This window comes from Lynx rufus, unplaced genomic scaffold (assembly GCF_022079265.1).
Source record: "Lynx rufus isolate CCGP_SWC_20201006 ecotype Redwood Valley unplaced genomic scaffold, mLynRuf1.p SCAF_9, whole genome shotgun sequence".
In the NCBI taxonomy this organism is placed as follows: domain Eukaryota; kingdom Metazoa; phylum Chordata; class Mammalia; order Carnivora; family Felidae; genus Lynx; species Lynx rufus.
The window spans coordinates 41,032,530-41,048,238 of record NW_025814897.1 but is presented as its reverse complement, the minus strand read 5'-3'; the positions used below and the strand labels follow the sequence as shown (position 1 = coordinate 41,048,238).

General features: G+C 42.4%; 1 protein-coding gene across 3 annotated transcripts in view; it reads left to right on the top strand.

Annotated features, from left to right (window-relative positions):
• The window catches only part of FAT3 (FAT atypical cadherin 3), a 517,579-nt gene that overhangs the window by 155,899 nt on the left and 345,971 nt on the right, over positions 1–15,709 (top strand). For all 3 annotated transcript variants that reach the window (XM_047071611.1, XM_047071610.1, XM_047071609.1), the window contains exon 2: positions 4,456–4,770. In XM_047071611.1, the coding sequence (XP_046927567.1) occupies positions 4,456–4,770 (315 nt within the window). The remainder of the gene's footprint in view (positions 1–4,455; positions 4,771–15,709) is intronic.

Sequence of the window (15,709 nt, the reverse complement as noted above, 5' to 3'; positions counted from 1 at the left end):
TTAAGAGTCCAACTTCTGCTCAGGTCATGATCTTGCGGTCTGTGGGTTTGAGCCCAGCGTCAGGCTCTGTGCTGACAGCTCAGAGCTGGAAACCTGCCTCAGATTCTGTGTCCCCCCTCTCTCACTGCCCCTCCCCCACCCATACTCTGTCTTTCTCTGTCTCTCAAAAGTAAAATAAATGTTAAAAAAAAAAAGAAGCACTTTTAAAGATGCTCAATATCAGCAGGAGGATGCAAATTAAAATTACAAGCCACCACTGCATAGCACTGGAATGTCAGAACTTAAGGAAACTTACCATGCAAAGTATGCCAAAAGTGAGAATGTGTAACAACTGGTATGTTCCATATTTACTGCTAGTGAAGTACTTGCACATAAAGCTTGCATAGGAGTGTTCTTAGCAGTTTTATTTGTAGTATCTAAAAACTGAAAGCAACCGAAATGCCCATCAATAAGTCAATGATTGAAACGAATCTTGGTATACTCATACAATGGAATAGTTTATTATTTGTCAGTTATACCTCAGTTTTAAGAAATTAATGCATGGTGGTTATCACAAAACTAAGGGCTCATTACATGGTTTTGGTGATTTTTGGGCAATCTCAAAAGTGAGTTTTTGCTTAATAGGAAAGGTCATGTGGGCTTACATTTTTAGTTCTGACCATGTCATAATTAGCTATGAGAACATAATAGAAAGCAAGAAGATGCTGTCACTGGGCATTTGTTGTATTAGTCAGATTAATGTGGAACCTTGGATGAATCTGAGAATAATGATTAACACATTTCAGGATCATTCTTGTCATTTTTTCCTCAAAATTTTAGAGCATTGGCCTGATCTCTGAACATTTAAGTTCCAAGATACTCATCCCCACTTCTAGTTAGTGACTAAATATAGCTGTAAATATTGTATTTTAATCGGAAAGAATTCTGATTTCTGGAGGATATATCTGATCCTTTATTAAAAAATGAAGTAAAATTCCACTCATATTTTAATTGGCATTAGTGGATGTCTTTCATCCAAGGACTTATCAAAATCATTTTGTAAAATATTTTTTAATGGTTATTTATTTTTGAGAGAGTATGTGTGAGCAAGGAAGGGACAGAGAGACAGGGAGAAAGAATCCCAAGCAGGCTCTAGCTGTCAGTGCACAGCCTCCCGTGGGGCTCAGTCACATGAACTGTGAGATCATGACCTGAGCCAAAATCAAGAGTCGCACGCTTAACCAATTGAGCCACCCAGGCGCCCCTCAAAACCATTTAATGTCCAAAGCCTGTGATATACTATCTTCCAGTTTGACAGGTGCGAGAACAGGGAATTAAGTGACTTCCAGAGATCACAAAGCAGGTCTGTGTGTGTGTGTGTGTGTATGTGCACCCGCGCGCGTGTGTGTGTGTGTGTGTGTGTGCACCCGCGCATGTGTGCATGTGCTTATACATGCATGTGAGTGTTTGAGTGCATGCGTGGTAGGTAGTCAGCCAAGCTACAAACAAAACTGACCCAACTTCTTTGATTTTGTTGTGTTGTGTTCTCTTTTTAGTGGTCTTATTTTACTATTTCCCAAATAGGCCAGTTATTTTCACAAAAAGGTATGTCATGGGCAAGTCACAAAGACTATGAAAGAATGCCACATGAACAGAGAAGAGAGAAATATCTAAGGCAACAGTCCATGCCAGAAGTCTCTCCTCTCAAAATTGTCCCTTGCTTTTGAATGTGGTTACTGTTTATAAGGCTTCCAGTACTGCTTTTGATTCACATTTACATAACATATTCTCAGCATCTACTGTGTTACAAGTATTTTGCCGGTTTCTTGACATACATTTAATTACAAGATCACTGGTTACATGTAATCATGATTACATGATTAAGCTAGACTTCCTTGGTTTAAACACCTTGTCCATGGCCAAACAGGTAGTACTCTACCAAACAGGTAGATTTACAAAACAGTAAATCCAGGAGTCTAGATTTGAAATTAGAGCATTTGAAGCAAACAGACCTGAGTTCAACAATTAGCCCTTCAACCTTGGACAGGTTACCTACTCACACTTGAGACTTCCTGACCCATCCATAGAAGACAATTATAAAGCTCGTATTACAGAGAAGCTGTGTTGCAAGCTTCACAGCACTTTATAAATGCTCAGTAAATGCTATTTCACTTGCCTCCTACACTCTTCTGGTGCTAGGTTTTTTGCCCTTCCTAGTATATCAGTCCAAACCAGTACAAAACCAGAGAAGACAGAGTCCTCCTGGCTGTTGACTGTGCAATTTTCTCCTTAGAGCATATCTCCTCATCAGACATCTGTCTTCTCAGCAAAATTATGAGTGCTCTGAAGACAGAGATCTTCTCTCAGTTATCACTGTTCTTCCAGTGTCCAGCACAGGGTCCAGTAGATGCTTATGAATTGAATTGACAGATCTCATGCCCAGCTTCTCAGTGCTTCCCATGCTTCCCATGCATCTTTAGAGCATTCTTTGCAACCCATGTCCTGCATCCCAGGTCCTGCCAGCCTACTCTATGTCTCCATTCCAGAGACTGCTTGCTTTCATGTCACCTGACCATCCTCTGACTTGAAAAGCTCTAATCCCCCTGGGTGCCAGTGAAACCCATGTCTGCACAGTGTCTCATGGCTGTGACTGCTGTGAGTGTTCCAGAAAGCTGGCCACGGTGTCTGTGGTAGGTCTGAGCCTTATAGAGATGCTCATGTCTGACCCAGTCTCCGGCTCTCTAGCCTCTCTGGACCTTAATGTCATGTTGATGTTCTACACTGTCTCAGCCCCTTTTATAAGGCTGCCTGTCACTCATTTAGTCAATGGACACATAGCATTATTTTATACTCATTGTGTTTTACTCTTCCTGCTTTTCTCCCTACCCTGTTATCTGCTATCTGTCCTCCTAATGCCATATTGGCATTTCTATTTTGACATTGAGATAACACCCATGAATCTATAGGAACCCATATTGTCTTATATATTTCCATTGGGAATGTTTAAGATTATCTAGTACTGGGGTGCCTGGCTGGCTCAGTTGAGAGAGCGTGTAACTCTTGATCTTGGAGTTGTAAATTCGAATTCCATGGTGGATGTAGAGATTACTTAACAATAAAATCTTAAAAAAAAAAAGATTATCTTTTGTCCTGTTGCATAACAGTATGCAGGGTTCTTAGCTGGATAACTTTGGAGCTGAATCTTCACCATCAGTTAGGTTCTCTCCTTTTGAATAGTTTAGTTATTCTGAGTTTTGGGCAACTTTGAGAATTCCAGCCCCACTGTTTCTGGACAGATTCCCTCCTCTCTTCCAATTGCCGTACTTGGCATTTTGCTTACATAGGGTCTGTAGGTCAAACTATGTGCCTAATACAGTCTGAACTTTGATAGGAATACAGAGGACAGAGGATCCAGATCTACTAGAGATTAGAGAACGATTTCTTGACTTTTTCCATGGCTTTCTTTTTGGGTATAAGGATTTACATGAATTGCATGCCTTCCACAAGTATCCTGACTGCTGTTAGAGATTTTATAAGCCAAGCCCAAGTTTTCCCACCACAGTGAAAATGCTTAGGCACTCCTCTATTAAGTTTCTGTAGCCTGGTGATTTGAGTGAGGGCTGTGAAGATATTCAAGAGCACTGTGTTTTCTCTCCAGCTTTTCTGGCAGACATCTGATTTCCTGGTTGGCACTTGTTTCCACCATGAAATGGGAAAGGTGAAGGGAGCAGATCGGGCATTTTTCTGCTTCTAATTTAAAATGATTGTCCATGAGTATCTCTCAGAGTAGCTCAGAATTTATTTAGCACCCTCTGTAGAGTTCTTGAGGGGGTAAAGATCATTTAGAAAGTGTGCTCATATGGCTTCTTCTCTCATTCTTTTGGAATAACTGTGACGTTTGGTTTTCAGGGAAACCGTGTGAAGGAGGCTTATATCTTTGCATGCAAAATATTTTCCATCCTTACTGGCAAAAGAACATTTGAAAAGTCTTTTTCATTTTTGTGAACGAACAGATAAAATAATTTACCCTGGGAGAGCTTTCCCTTGCATGGGAAATAAACTCAGTATCAGGTCAAATGGAGATACTGACCTGATATTGCCCTGATTTCCCATGCATCACGGGAAGTGTTCTGACCTCTGGCCTCCTCCCTTCCCATTGCCCCCTATTGTCTTCTCTGTGTGTGTCTTTGCATGTGCATTGAGATATGTCTATTCCCCCAAATTCAAATAAAGTATTTGTGAATGTAATTAGACTTTTCAAATGGAAGAGGAGCTATTTACTTAATAAGGTTTTGTGGAAACTAATTTTCTTCTGTAAAGAAAAACATCTTAATTGAATCTTGTGTTAAGGACTTTTTTTTTTTTTTGTATGCCAAGATTTCTTACTACCTCCTCCCCCCGCCCCCAAATTTGGGACAGTTTACTTCATCTCTTCCAGTTTACTGTAGCAGTCATGTTCTCTCTACTTTCTTTTAGGAGTCATCTCTACAGCAGACATTCTTGATCGAGAGACAACAGGGTCATACTGGCTGACCGTGTATGCCACAGATCGGGGCGTGGTTCCACTTTATTCCACCATTGAGGTCTACATTGAAATTGAAGATGTGAATGACAATGCCCCACTGACCTCAGAACCTATCTATTATCCTGTTGTCATGGAAAATTCTCCGAAGGATGTATCTGTCATTCAGATCCAAGCTGAGGATCCAGACTCCAGTTCCAACGAGAAACTGACATACAGGATTACAAGTGGGAATCCCCAGAATTTTTTTGCCATCAATACCAAAACAGGTAAGGAAATGCTCATCTGACTTTTTTTTCATTGGTTGTCCAACTTTTAAATCCATCAGCCTGACACTTGCTTATTTATATTATTTTATTTTTCCCCTTAACTTATTTTATTGTGTGGAGAACAACATTCTCTTTTTTTTCTGGAGGTAGTTTCTGAAAAGGTGTGCATTCTACTTGGTATGTTCTGGCTGGTATGTGTTAACTTTAGCTGATACCAAGGAGAAGTGATCTAATGGAAATTAGAGGCTTTCACATAAAGCTTTAGATTTGCTTTACTCATAATAATAAAAAGGAATTCCCAGGCCACTCAGTAGACCAATTGCCCCCTTTGTCCTTCTTGGGAAATGACGTGGCCCATGCTGGGTTCTGTGGGTAAGCCGGCCTTGTGACACCTCTACTTCTAAGAACTTCTTTTTTGTTGGACCTAGCTTGCTGTAAATTTAAGCCCCAGATTTTTTGCAATTCCTAGACTACCCAAGAGTGAAGTATCAAAGTTTAGAAAAACTTCCAGCGTCTCAATCTTTACATAAAATGTACCACCTTTAAATTTTCAGGTCTTTTGATTAAAAAATTGTACCGACAACTTAGTTTGTTGGCTAAGGCTCAGAAGGGGCAGGTGTGTGCATTCTGAGACAAGTACATATACCGGAAAGGTCTCAGACGTTCCTTGTTTCTCTTGTGATTTGCCTTGTTGAGATCTGAGCCGGAGAGTCAAACACTCGGTGAGAGTTGTGATGGGTAGAGTTTGAGTTAATTGAAACTTAGAAGGTTGTAAAGCAGGTGCTATTATTACTGCCTCATGCTGGGCAAGTGCATTGACAGTGGTCATAAGTTAGGCTAATTGATGTTTGCTGGTGTGGATGGACATACTCGGCGTTCCTAACAAACCACTGATGGAGCTGATGGTTATTTCTCCTGCTTCTGTTCGTTCAAGTAGGAACATACAGCTGACCCCTTGCATTTTATAAATGTCAGCTTCCCATGAACATAATTTGGAGAGAATGCCAAGTTTCTTGGAAATAATTGATTTTCTCTAATTATGAGTGGGTCGGTCCTCTCATTAGGCAGAGCCTCGCATTCTAATGGTGTTGAGTCACTGTTTGACCTGCATTTCATTATTAGACCAAGAGTGGTCATCAGCTATCTGTGTCGATTGAAGTCCACTGGAACTTGAAAGAGAAGACTCAGAGGCTAGTCCAGCCTTTATGAGCCATGTTAAGTAGGGGAAACTGCCTGGGCATCTGAGGGACCCCTGAGCTGTGCTGGGAAGCTTCTCCTGATTCACTTTCTCACTGTAGCTAAGGGCTGTGTGGAGTGTGGTGACAGAGAAGTGAATGCAGATACTTTAGAAGGTTGAGAGAGTGAGCACATTGACAAGGTGTGACAGTAAACATGTTGAGGACACAGAAATCTTCACAATTCACAACCCCGTGGAATCTGAAACACCCCCAGTCACATTCTGTCTTCCCTCTGATTCCATTGCTACTTGAGTCCCTCATGGTGAGTGACCACCCTCTTTTTGATAGGTTAAAAGACACGGTAGAAGGGAGGATTCAACTGTTCTCCTCCACTTACTGCTAAAAATATTCTAGAATAAAGTCACAGGGAAGAATGTGGGTTGGATGTGAAAAACATAGGCCACATTATATACGGAGAAGAGCATATAGACTTATGTAACTAAAGTTGTCTTCTGTGCAGCTTTTAGAAGTTTACATGAATTGTCAGAAACCCCTGTATTATCACAGTTTAGCCTATAATGTGTAAGAAGGCCCTTAATCATATTTATAATTTATCTGTCCCTGCCATAGATTTAAAAAAAAAATTGTGCCAGGAATGACATTTTAGACTAACGTCTAATTGTTTAAATCTGTAGCATTACTTTGTAATTCTCAAACACATGATAAGAAAATACTGGATTTTGTTACTTCTTCATTCACCAAACATTTATGGTGCCTTCTAGTCTCCAAATATAGTCTAATAACTAGAGATATAAACTTAGGATATGGTCCAAGCCTTTCCAGGACCCAAAGATATAAAAAATTGAAAAAATAACAAATATTTATTATATAGTGAAGGAGTACAATAATTGATTATGTTGGAGGAATTTCACTCAACACGATGTTGGCAAGAGTGATGGTCAGGGAGTGCTTCATGGAGGAGGTAACATTCGGGAGTAGAAGTCCTGGTTTTTAAATTGTGGTGCTGCATTCGATAGCTGGGAAACACCATCAACCACAGCAGGGGAAACAAACCAAATCAGACACTCCTGACCTCACCAGCTTTTGTGAACTTGGGAAAATTATGGAACCTCTCTGAACTTCAGTTTTCAGTAAGAAAGGATTGTTACCAGGAATCCTCTGTGAAGTGCTTATCACAGTGCCTGGAACATTGAAACTCTGCAAAAAAGGTGGTACCCCATCCAGTCCTCCTTAACTCTGATTACAGACACACCGTTTACTCTCCCTGGATCTCTGGTTCTTATCTGTAAAAGGAAAATGGCATTGCTTACTTCATTTTTTCCCCTTTTTTTAAAAACATTTTTTATTTTATTTTTGAGACAGAGAGAGACAGAGCATGAACAGGGGAGGGTCAGAGAGACAGGGAGACACAGAATCTGAAACAGGCTCCAGGCTCTGAGCTATCAGCACAGAGCCCGATGCGGGGCTTGAACTCACAGACTGCGAGATCATGACCTGAGCTGAAGTCGGCTGCTTAACCGACTGAGCCACCCAGGTGCCCTGGCATTGCTTACTTCATGGAGCTTGCTCGTGAAGACTGAAAGTCGTGGTATGTGTGAAGGTTGCTGGTAAACTACCGAGCTCTGTGAGAGTCATGTTGTTACTATCCTTATTTCTATTAAGATTCGCAGAACTGCAAGCCTGGTGAAGCTTCTATGTCTACTGAGCAATCTTTAACCAACTCAACAAACTCTCTACAGAGACATTTTATTCTTTAGCATTTCTTCCTGTCTTTCTGAAGCCATTTGTCAGAGATAGTTATTTCTCCAGTATATTTAGTAAGGATCTTTGCTTTAGATTTTTGCAACTGGATGTAGACTGACCTTTTATTCCTTCCTTTGTGGTAGAGCTGAAATTTATATAGAGTTTCATTTTATTTTGTCAATGTGCTACATAATAAATAAGATTTAAATGATTAATGCACACCCAGATAATGTCAATACTTTCGGTCCATAGCTTGCAGTAGATAACAGATGTCCACCCAGGAAGGGAGAGAGATTTCTCTGTTGAACACTGTTCTCTAACCCAAAAAGCCTTTTTTTTCCCCCATCATACTAAAACCATGTAAAATCAGTGGTCTGTGGACCTTCTTCAGTAATTTCTGTGGCTTAAGAGGAGAAACAAAAGCAGTAATACTCTGAGGTCCTTTCTGAGCTGTACAGAAAACCCTTGATTAACTCGAGGCTGAGCAACTGAGTTCAGTCTAATGCTGCTTCCTTGTATATGTATGCCTTAGCTAGTAGCTGGAGCCCTACCAACATGTTCTGAGCAGGAGACACCCATCAGGCTGTTGTTCCCTTGCCTCTTTGGGCAAGTAGGAACTCAAATGCTTCCTTCCAGCCCTTGTAAAAAAAAAAAAAATCCAGGCTGGCCATTGACTAATCTTCCAGGCTCAATTGGGAAACAGGTGTGAGAAGTTCCTCTATGGTTTTAGAATGTTTACTTTAGTTGTATCTATAGTATGGAAACCACTCGTGCCAGCATTTAGTAGAGCACTCAGTAGATGTTAGTTGTTATTGTTACTGTTAATAATCATCCTGTATTCCCCACTAGAATAAAGTTTGTGTAAGTTGCACACATACTGCTTTACAGCTCCACTGGATTTTGAGGAAGGCATACTTGAAAGGCAGCAGTGTTTTTCCTTACTACGTGGTGTGTAGCACTGGAACCTTCCATTCATGTTTATAAAGTGTATTATTGTCTACTGCTGCTGCTGTTTTATTTCAGTTTTTTTTTTAACGTATTTACTTCCTAATACAAAGTCACTTTTTAAAAAATTTTTAATTTATTTATTTTTGAGAGACAGAGAGAGATAGAACATGAGTGGGGGAGGAGCAGAGAGAGAGGGAGACACAGAATCCAAAACAGGCTCCAGGCTCAGAGCTGTCAGCACAGAGCCCAACGCGGGGCTCAAACTAGCGGACCGCGAGATCACGACCTGAGCTGACGTCAAATGCTTTAACCAACTGAACCACCCAGGCACCCCATTTTTCACAGTTTTTTTTAAATTTTTTTTAACGTTTATTTATTTTTGAGACAGAGAAAGACAGAGCATGAACAGGGGAGGGTCAGAGAGAAGGAGACACAGAATCTGAAACAGGCTCCAGGCTCTGAGCTGTCAGCACAGAGCCCGACGCGGGGCTCAAACTCACGGACCGCGAGATCACGACCTGAGCTGACGTCAAATGCTTAACCAACTGAACCACCCAGGCACCCCATTTTTCACAGTTTTTTTAAAATTTTTTTTAACGTTTATTTATTTTTGAGACAGAGAAAGACAGAGCATGAACAGGGGTGGGTCAGAGAGAGGGAGACACAGAATCTGAAACAGGCTTCAGGCTCTGAGCTGTCAGCACAGAGCCCGATGCGGGGCTTGAACTCACGGACCGCGAGATCATGACCTGAGCCAAAGTCGGCCGCTTAACCGACTGAGCCACCCAGGCACCCCCACAGTTTTTTTAATGTTTATTCACTTTTGAGAGAGAGAGCGAGAGAAAGAGCACACAAGCGGGGGAGGGGCAGAGAGAGAGGGAGACACAGAATCTAAAGCAGGCTCCAGGCTCTGAGCTGTCAACACAGAGCCTGATCCAGGGCTTGAACTCATGAACTGTGAGATCATGACCTGAGCTGAAGTCACTTAACCGACTGAGCCACCCAGGCGCCCCTCTACTGACCCTAGGTGTTGCAGGATGGGAGATATAACAGAAGCATAAGATAGTTTCTCAGAGATTTTATTCTTATGGGAAAAACAGGACCATCACACCTACAATGTACTTTAGCAAGAATATAAGGCAGTTTGTAAGAAATAAAGGGTCAGACTCCGTGGAATACAAGGTGTGAATAGGGTAGCATGTCAGAGGGGGCCTGGAGCAAGGACTTCGCAGACCTGAAGTGAGCCCGGAAGAATTGGTCCACCTGCAGAGAGAGAAGCCAGAAAACTACCAAGGGAATATAAACAAGTTAAGCTGACCTTGAGAGCCCATCTGCTGCTTCTTGAGCTGGCTTGAGAGGCATTAAACCATTAGAAAAAGATTTTTGAAAAACTCATAAATGTCTGAAGTGTTCTAAGATATTAGAAGTAACAAACATGTGTATCTCTCTCTTCTGGTTTTTAGTTTGGTGATACTTGGATTTTTAAAAACCTTGGGTTGTGTATCTTTCCTTTGAGAGACCGACTTAAAATAATACTTTTAGAGGGGAAAAAACATACATAAGAAAGACCCCTTTATTGTCTTCCTTTGCCTCTGTTAAACGTGCATCCAGGATTAGGATATGCTGCTGTGAGGCTGTGTCTGAAAATGATCCTTGCTTCCTCCAGATCTTCTGCTGGTTGATTTTCCAAGGCATTGGCTTTCTGAATTCCCTCTTGCGCTTGTGATGTCTGTCTGCCTTTGACCCGTGCTTTTGATCACTGGCATCGCCACCTGTGTTTCAGTGGTGATGGAGCGGAACTCTGATTTCCTTTTGAGCATCTTGGGATAAACCTGACCGAAATGCACTTTATGTGTAGGTACACATACCTACACATAGGTACCAGGGCACCCACCAGGTGGGTGGAGAGGAAGAGCTCCTCTTCAAAAGTGTGTCTGCTATAGGAACACCTCAAATTCTACTTTCATCCATCGGTATCTTTGGATCTAGACATTTTTCTCCTATTAAAATGGGAGAGGTAGCTTATTAAAATACTGGATGTCCTCCGTTTTTTCGTCAACCTCAGATTTATCAGCCTGCCTTTTCGCATATGGTATTAAGACATGGTGGGTAAGTAAGCAGGAAGGATAATAGAGGGAAAAGTCTAGACCACACTTCGGCTTCATAATAATCATCGGGCAGTCTTGTAAGGCTGCAGATTCCTGAGGTGGAGCCCGATAACTTGCATTTCCAACAAGTTCCTGGGTGAGGCTGATGTTCATTCCCTGGAGAGCCTGGTTAGCAGGGCTCTAGACTTTAGTATCCCAAAAGAAACAAAAGAGGGCGGTAACACAGTGCTGAGACATACAACCGAGGACAAGGGAGCCCATCTTGTAATTTATCCATACACTCTTGCCTCATAGTGCTGGAGTTTTGAGGTGTGACTATGAATCCAAAGTGCTCTCTTTACCCACCCCCAAAATCAACTCTCATAACCTTGCTTATCCCTTGTGTTTTATGAAGTGGAGATAAATGAAAATCCAGTCTTTTTAATCATCCATGGGGAAAACATCACTGATTCCTAAGACTTTCGGTTAATGAAAATCTGGGTTGTATAATGTCTGGATACAGTTGTATTATTTCCAAATACACAGAATGCAAGCAGCAGTTGTTACTAAGTGGAAGTCAGACCTACTTTAATGAATAAACAAACATTTGATGTTAGTATGTTGTTAGTTCCTAAAATAGTGGTACTCAGAAATAATTTATTGTCTTAAGTAACCTAATCCTTACGTTTATACACAGCCCTGATTGGTGGTAATCTGCTTGCAAAGCTACCTTTTCCTGGAAAGCAGGACCCTTGCTTTATGTACAAAACCAGGCACTGAAAAGAAAAATCACCGAAGGTGAGGGACAAGGGTACAAATATTAGTGCCTTTTCTTCAGAGTGAACACTGTAAAAATCTCTTGTTGCCATCTGTTATTCCTTATTCCTTCCTAATGGAAAACTAAATTCTTCTGAATGGGTAGAAATGGCCTCTAGATGAGGAGTTGATATTCACAAGTACAGGCACAAAGCAGATAATGTAGCGAATGAGTATGTATGAAACTGTAAATCACCCTCGCTCCTTCTTTCAGCCATGAAAGGAGGCCTTGTCCTATAGAACATTAAATTGTGTTCATTTAATCCAACAAGTCCAGTAGAACAAATCGGGCTCATGCAGATTTATCACAGGGGGTTATTTAAATTCAGCGGTGACCTTTGCATCCCTGTGAATGTGCTCCAAATGAACAAGGACAAAGGGAACTTTTCTGCACTGTCATTATGTTCCCTGGGAGGCTGTGGGTTTCCCATTTTGATCAACTCACCACTGTGGGCTGAAGGGTCAGGGTGGGGGTTCTGAGGGTGCAGAGGGCTTGGTCAGGGCTGGCCATCGCACCGGAGAATATGTTCTTTCCTGTTGTGGACTCTGCCTCTCCTTCCTCTGGCTTGATTTTGTTTGCATGCTTGGCTGTGAGTGTAAGTGCTAATTTCAGAGTTTCTCAACCTCAATACTGTCAACATTTTGGACTGGACTAGTCTCTTGTGGTCTGGGCTGCCCTATGCATGACTGAGCAGGACAATAGCTGTGACAGTCAAAATACCTCCTGGCATTGTTGGATGTCTCCTTGGAGTAAAATTGCCCTCTTTGAGAACCACTGAATGAATGCAGAATATTTTGCAGGACTCTTCTCCATGTGACCCTTACCAAAGCATCCTGTACAAAATGAATGACTGGTTAAAAAAAATAGTGTGTACATCTATACCTATACCTATATATAGACATATATATATATATACATACATACATATATCTCATTAATAGTAAAATGAAGTAATGTAAATATGGGAAAAATCGAAAGCTGCCTCTTACTTCCCTCTGACTCCAGGTTCTTTGTGTCTTAAAGGCTCTGAATATTTGAAATCAACTCCATTAGAAAAAGAAGAACAAAACAATAACAAAACTTCAAACAGAATGAATGTGGATAAAGTTATCCTTTTCTCTCCTCTAAGTCTTTGGAGAGGATTTGACTGAAACAAAATTGTCATCAGAGTCAGTTTTGAACAGCATTCTTCAGAAGACAGCATGAAGAGATTATTTTGAGGGTTCCAGGGTTTATTCCCTTGAAATGCTTACACAGCTCCAAATCCTGTTTCTGCTTAATGTCAACCTTCAGATGGATAAATATGCGGATAGCTCCTTCCCTGGAATAAAGGTGGATGAAAAAGAAAAGAAAAAAAAAAAAAAACCTTTAGACTTCCGTTGAGGATTCTGTAGTCATGTGTGTACATTAGGGCTTTCAGAGGTGTCTGGCATCCCTCATAAGTATGCAGTGTTCATTCACAAGCCCCCCAAAACTGGTACATTTGTGGGGACTCAGACCAATATCCCAGATCACCGTCTTTGGATACATCATAGGATTGGAAAGACTTAGCTAAATAGGAACTGGTGCCCCCATCAGTAATAAAGAAGGAAATCTTTGACCTCCACCTCCCCCCAAATTAAGTCAAGTTTCAATGGACAGGATTGCTACTTAGGCAACAGTATACATTTTTTCCCATTTAGGACATTCACATCTTTGAGTTAATGCAACTGTTACTTGGGAAAAGGACTTCATAAAACCTAATGACAGTGAGGGATGGGGAAATGTGGTAAAAGGGAGAGAGGCTTGAGCAGGCAGACCTGGAGGGAAGAGGATGATGCCGCTGCCTGGTTGGGGACCCACCAGCTGTGTAGGTGGCTCAGAGGTGCCCCCCACCCCCAGGGGGCAGGGTGCTGGTCATTCAGTGTGGCTGGTAGTGTTGCTCAGTCTTCCAGGCTGCTCCCCTGTCCTGCTAACCACGGAGGAGGGGCGGGGAGGAGGAGTGGGGCAAGGGGCAGGGAGGAGAGGTGGGGCTCCTAGATATCCAGCCTGCTCCTGGGGCTCAGCTGTTGGCATAGCTGCACTGAAAATTACAGGGGATTATTTGGGAGGGAGTAAATAAAGCAGATGATAGAGTTGTATATATATGTATTAAAAAAAGAGATTGATTAAGGTCATAAATTTCTCTTTTATTTCTTCTATCTGGGCATTAATTCCACAGCACTAATTTACAGCATTGGTTTATTACTTTCTTCTGTTCTGAGAGAAACAGTGAATTTTAATTGAAACCACTGTTTGCTTCTCTGCATTCTTCCCCGCCACTGTTTGGGAGACTCTTGGATACTACTCCTTGGGCATGTGCCTCTCTCTCCCAGGTATGATGGGATGGTGTGGGAAGAGGAACCTTCACCCAGAGCATAGGTCTGTTCTGTGGCCCCAGCCATGCTGGTGTTTGTAGCTTCCACCACAATCCTGAAAAGAAACTGGGGCTCCGGACTCCTGGGCAACTTGCCAGGGTCACCCAGCTGGTCAGCGCACAAGGGTTTGTCTGATTAATGATCCATAATGCTAAAGACAAAGGCTATGTAATTTGAAAAAATGGGAGCAAATTCAAGAAACACTTTAATGACCCTAGAACCTTGGGGGGCTAGGGAAGTCTTTCAGATGATTGTACGCACACTGAAAAAACAGGTGTATTACGGGTTGAATTGTGTCCCCACACCCCCCCACACACACACAAGATGTTGAAATCTAATTCCCCTGTGCTTATGAATATGATTTTATTTGGAAAGACGGTCTGGGCAGATATAATTAACTTAAAATTTGGTCACACTGAATTAGGGTGGATCCTAATTCAGTACCCAGGATCCTTATTGGGAGAGGAAAATCCGGACACAGAGACACAAACACAGGGAGACATTGTGAAGATGGAGACGTTGGCATCATACTGCCACAAACCAGGTAATGCCAAGGATTGCCAGCAACCGCTGGAACCTAGCAAAAGGCAAGGAAGGATCCCCTGCCCCCAGAGACTTCAGAGGGAGCATGATCCTGCCTGGGCCCTAAGTTTGGACTTCTAGCTTCCACCGCTGTAGCTTGTGGTTCTTTGTTACAGCAGCCGTAGCAAACTGCTACAAACCGCTGCAAGGTGCAGTCTTGGGGAACAGATGGGAAGACTGAGCTCTCCTCAGGGGGTGAGGGTGGTGGGCAGAGCCAAGGATCCCTGATCCCCAGTGCAGCGCCCTACAGCGCCCTGCTTACTAGACCAGATGTTAACACTATTAGCAGTTTTTACACTAGTCAAGCCTGACTTTAGTCAGACAGTCTGTTTTTGGTTTGTTTTGCAGTTGTGATCTAGTTAAGTTAATTTATTTGGTGATTCTAAATGGGATGAGGATTTTTTTTTTTATTTTTTTAATGTTTATTTTTGAGACAGAGAGAGACAGAGCTTTAGCAGGGGAGGGAGAGAGAGAGAGAGAGGGAGACACAGAATCCGAAGCAGGCTCCAGGCTCCGAGCTGTCAGCACAGAGCCCGACACGGGGCTCAGACTCGTGAAATGCGAGATCGTGACCTGAGCCGAAGTCGGACGCTTAACCAACTGAGCCACCCAGGCGCCCTGGGATGAGGGTTTTGATGAGGGACTGGTGTGACATCACATCACTCTAAAAACTTCCAGGTCTTCTGGGAGATCATCCTCTGGTGGCGCTTTCATGCTCCTCAGGGCCTGTGAGGCCACCTGGAAGCTACTGTTGACTGGCACCTGATGTCCCAGTGGTGAGTCAGGAGCTCATCAGTCTTGCTCATTTTGTCATTTCTCAGTCTTTTCAAAAAAAATGTTTATGTATTTATTTTGAGAGAGAGAGAGTGCATGCACATAGGAGCAGGGGAGGGGCAGAGGGGGAGAAAGAGAGAATCCCAAGCAGGCTCCACACTGTTAGCAAAGAGTCCCACGCGGGGCTCGATCTCACGACCGTGAAAGCATGACCTGAGCTGAAACCAAGAGTCGGACGCTTAGCCGAAACAGCCATCCAGCGCCCCACATTTCTCAGTCTTTTAAAGCAAATTCTCTGGAAGCACTGTTCTTTCAAAGCGCTGGAAGTTTCTACCCGAAAAGCTAATACAGGACAAAACATAGTTTCACCATTAACCTTGAGAGCCTAAAGTC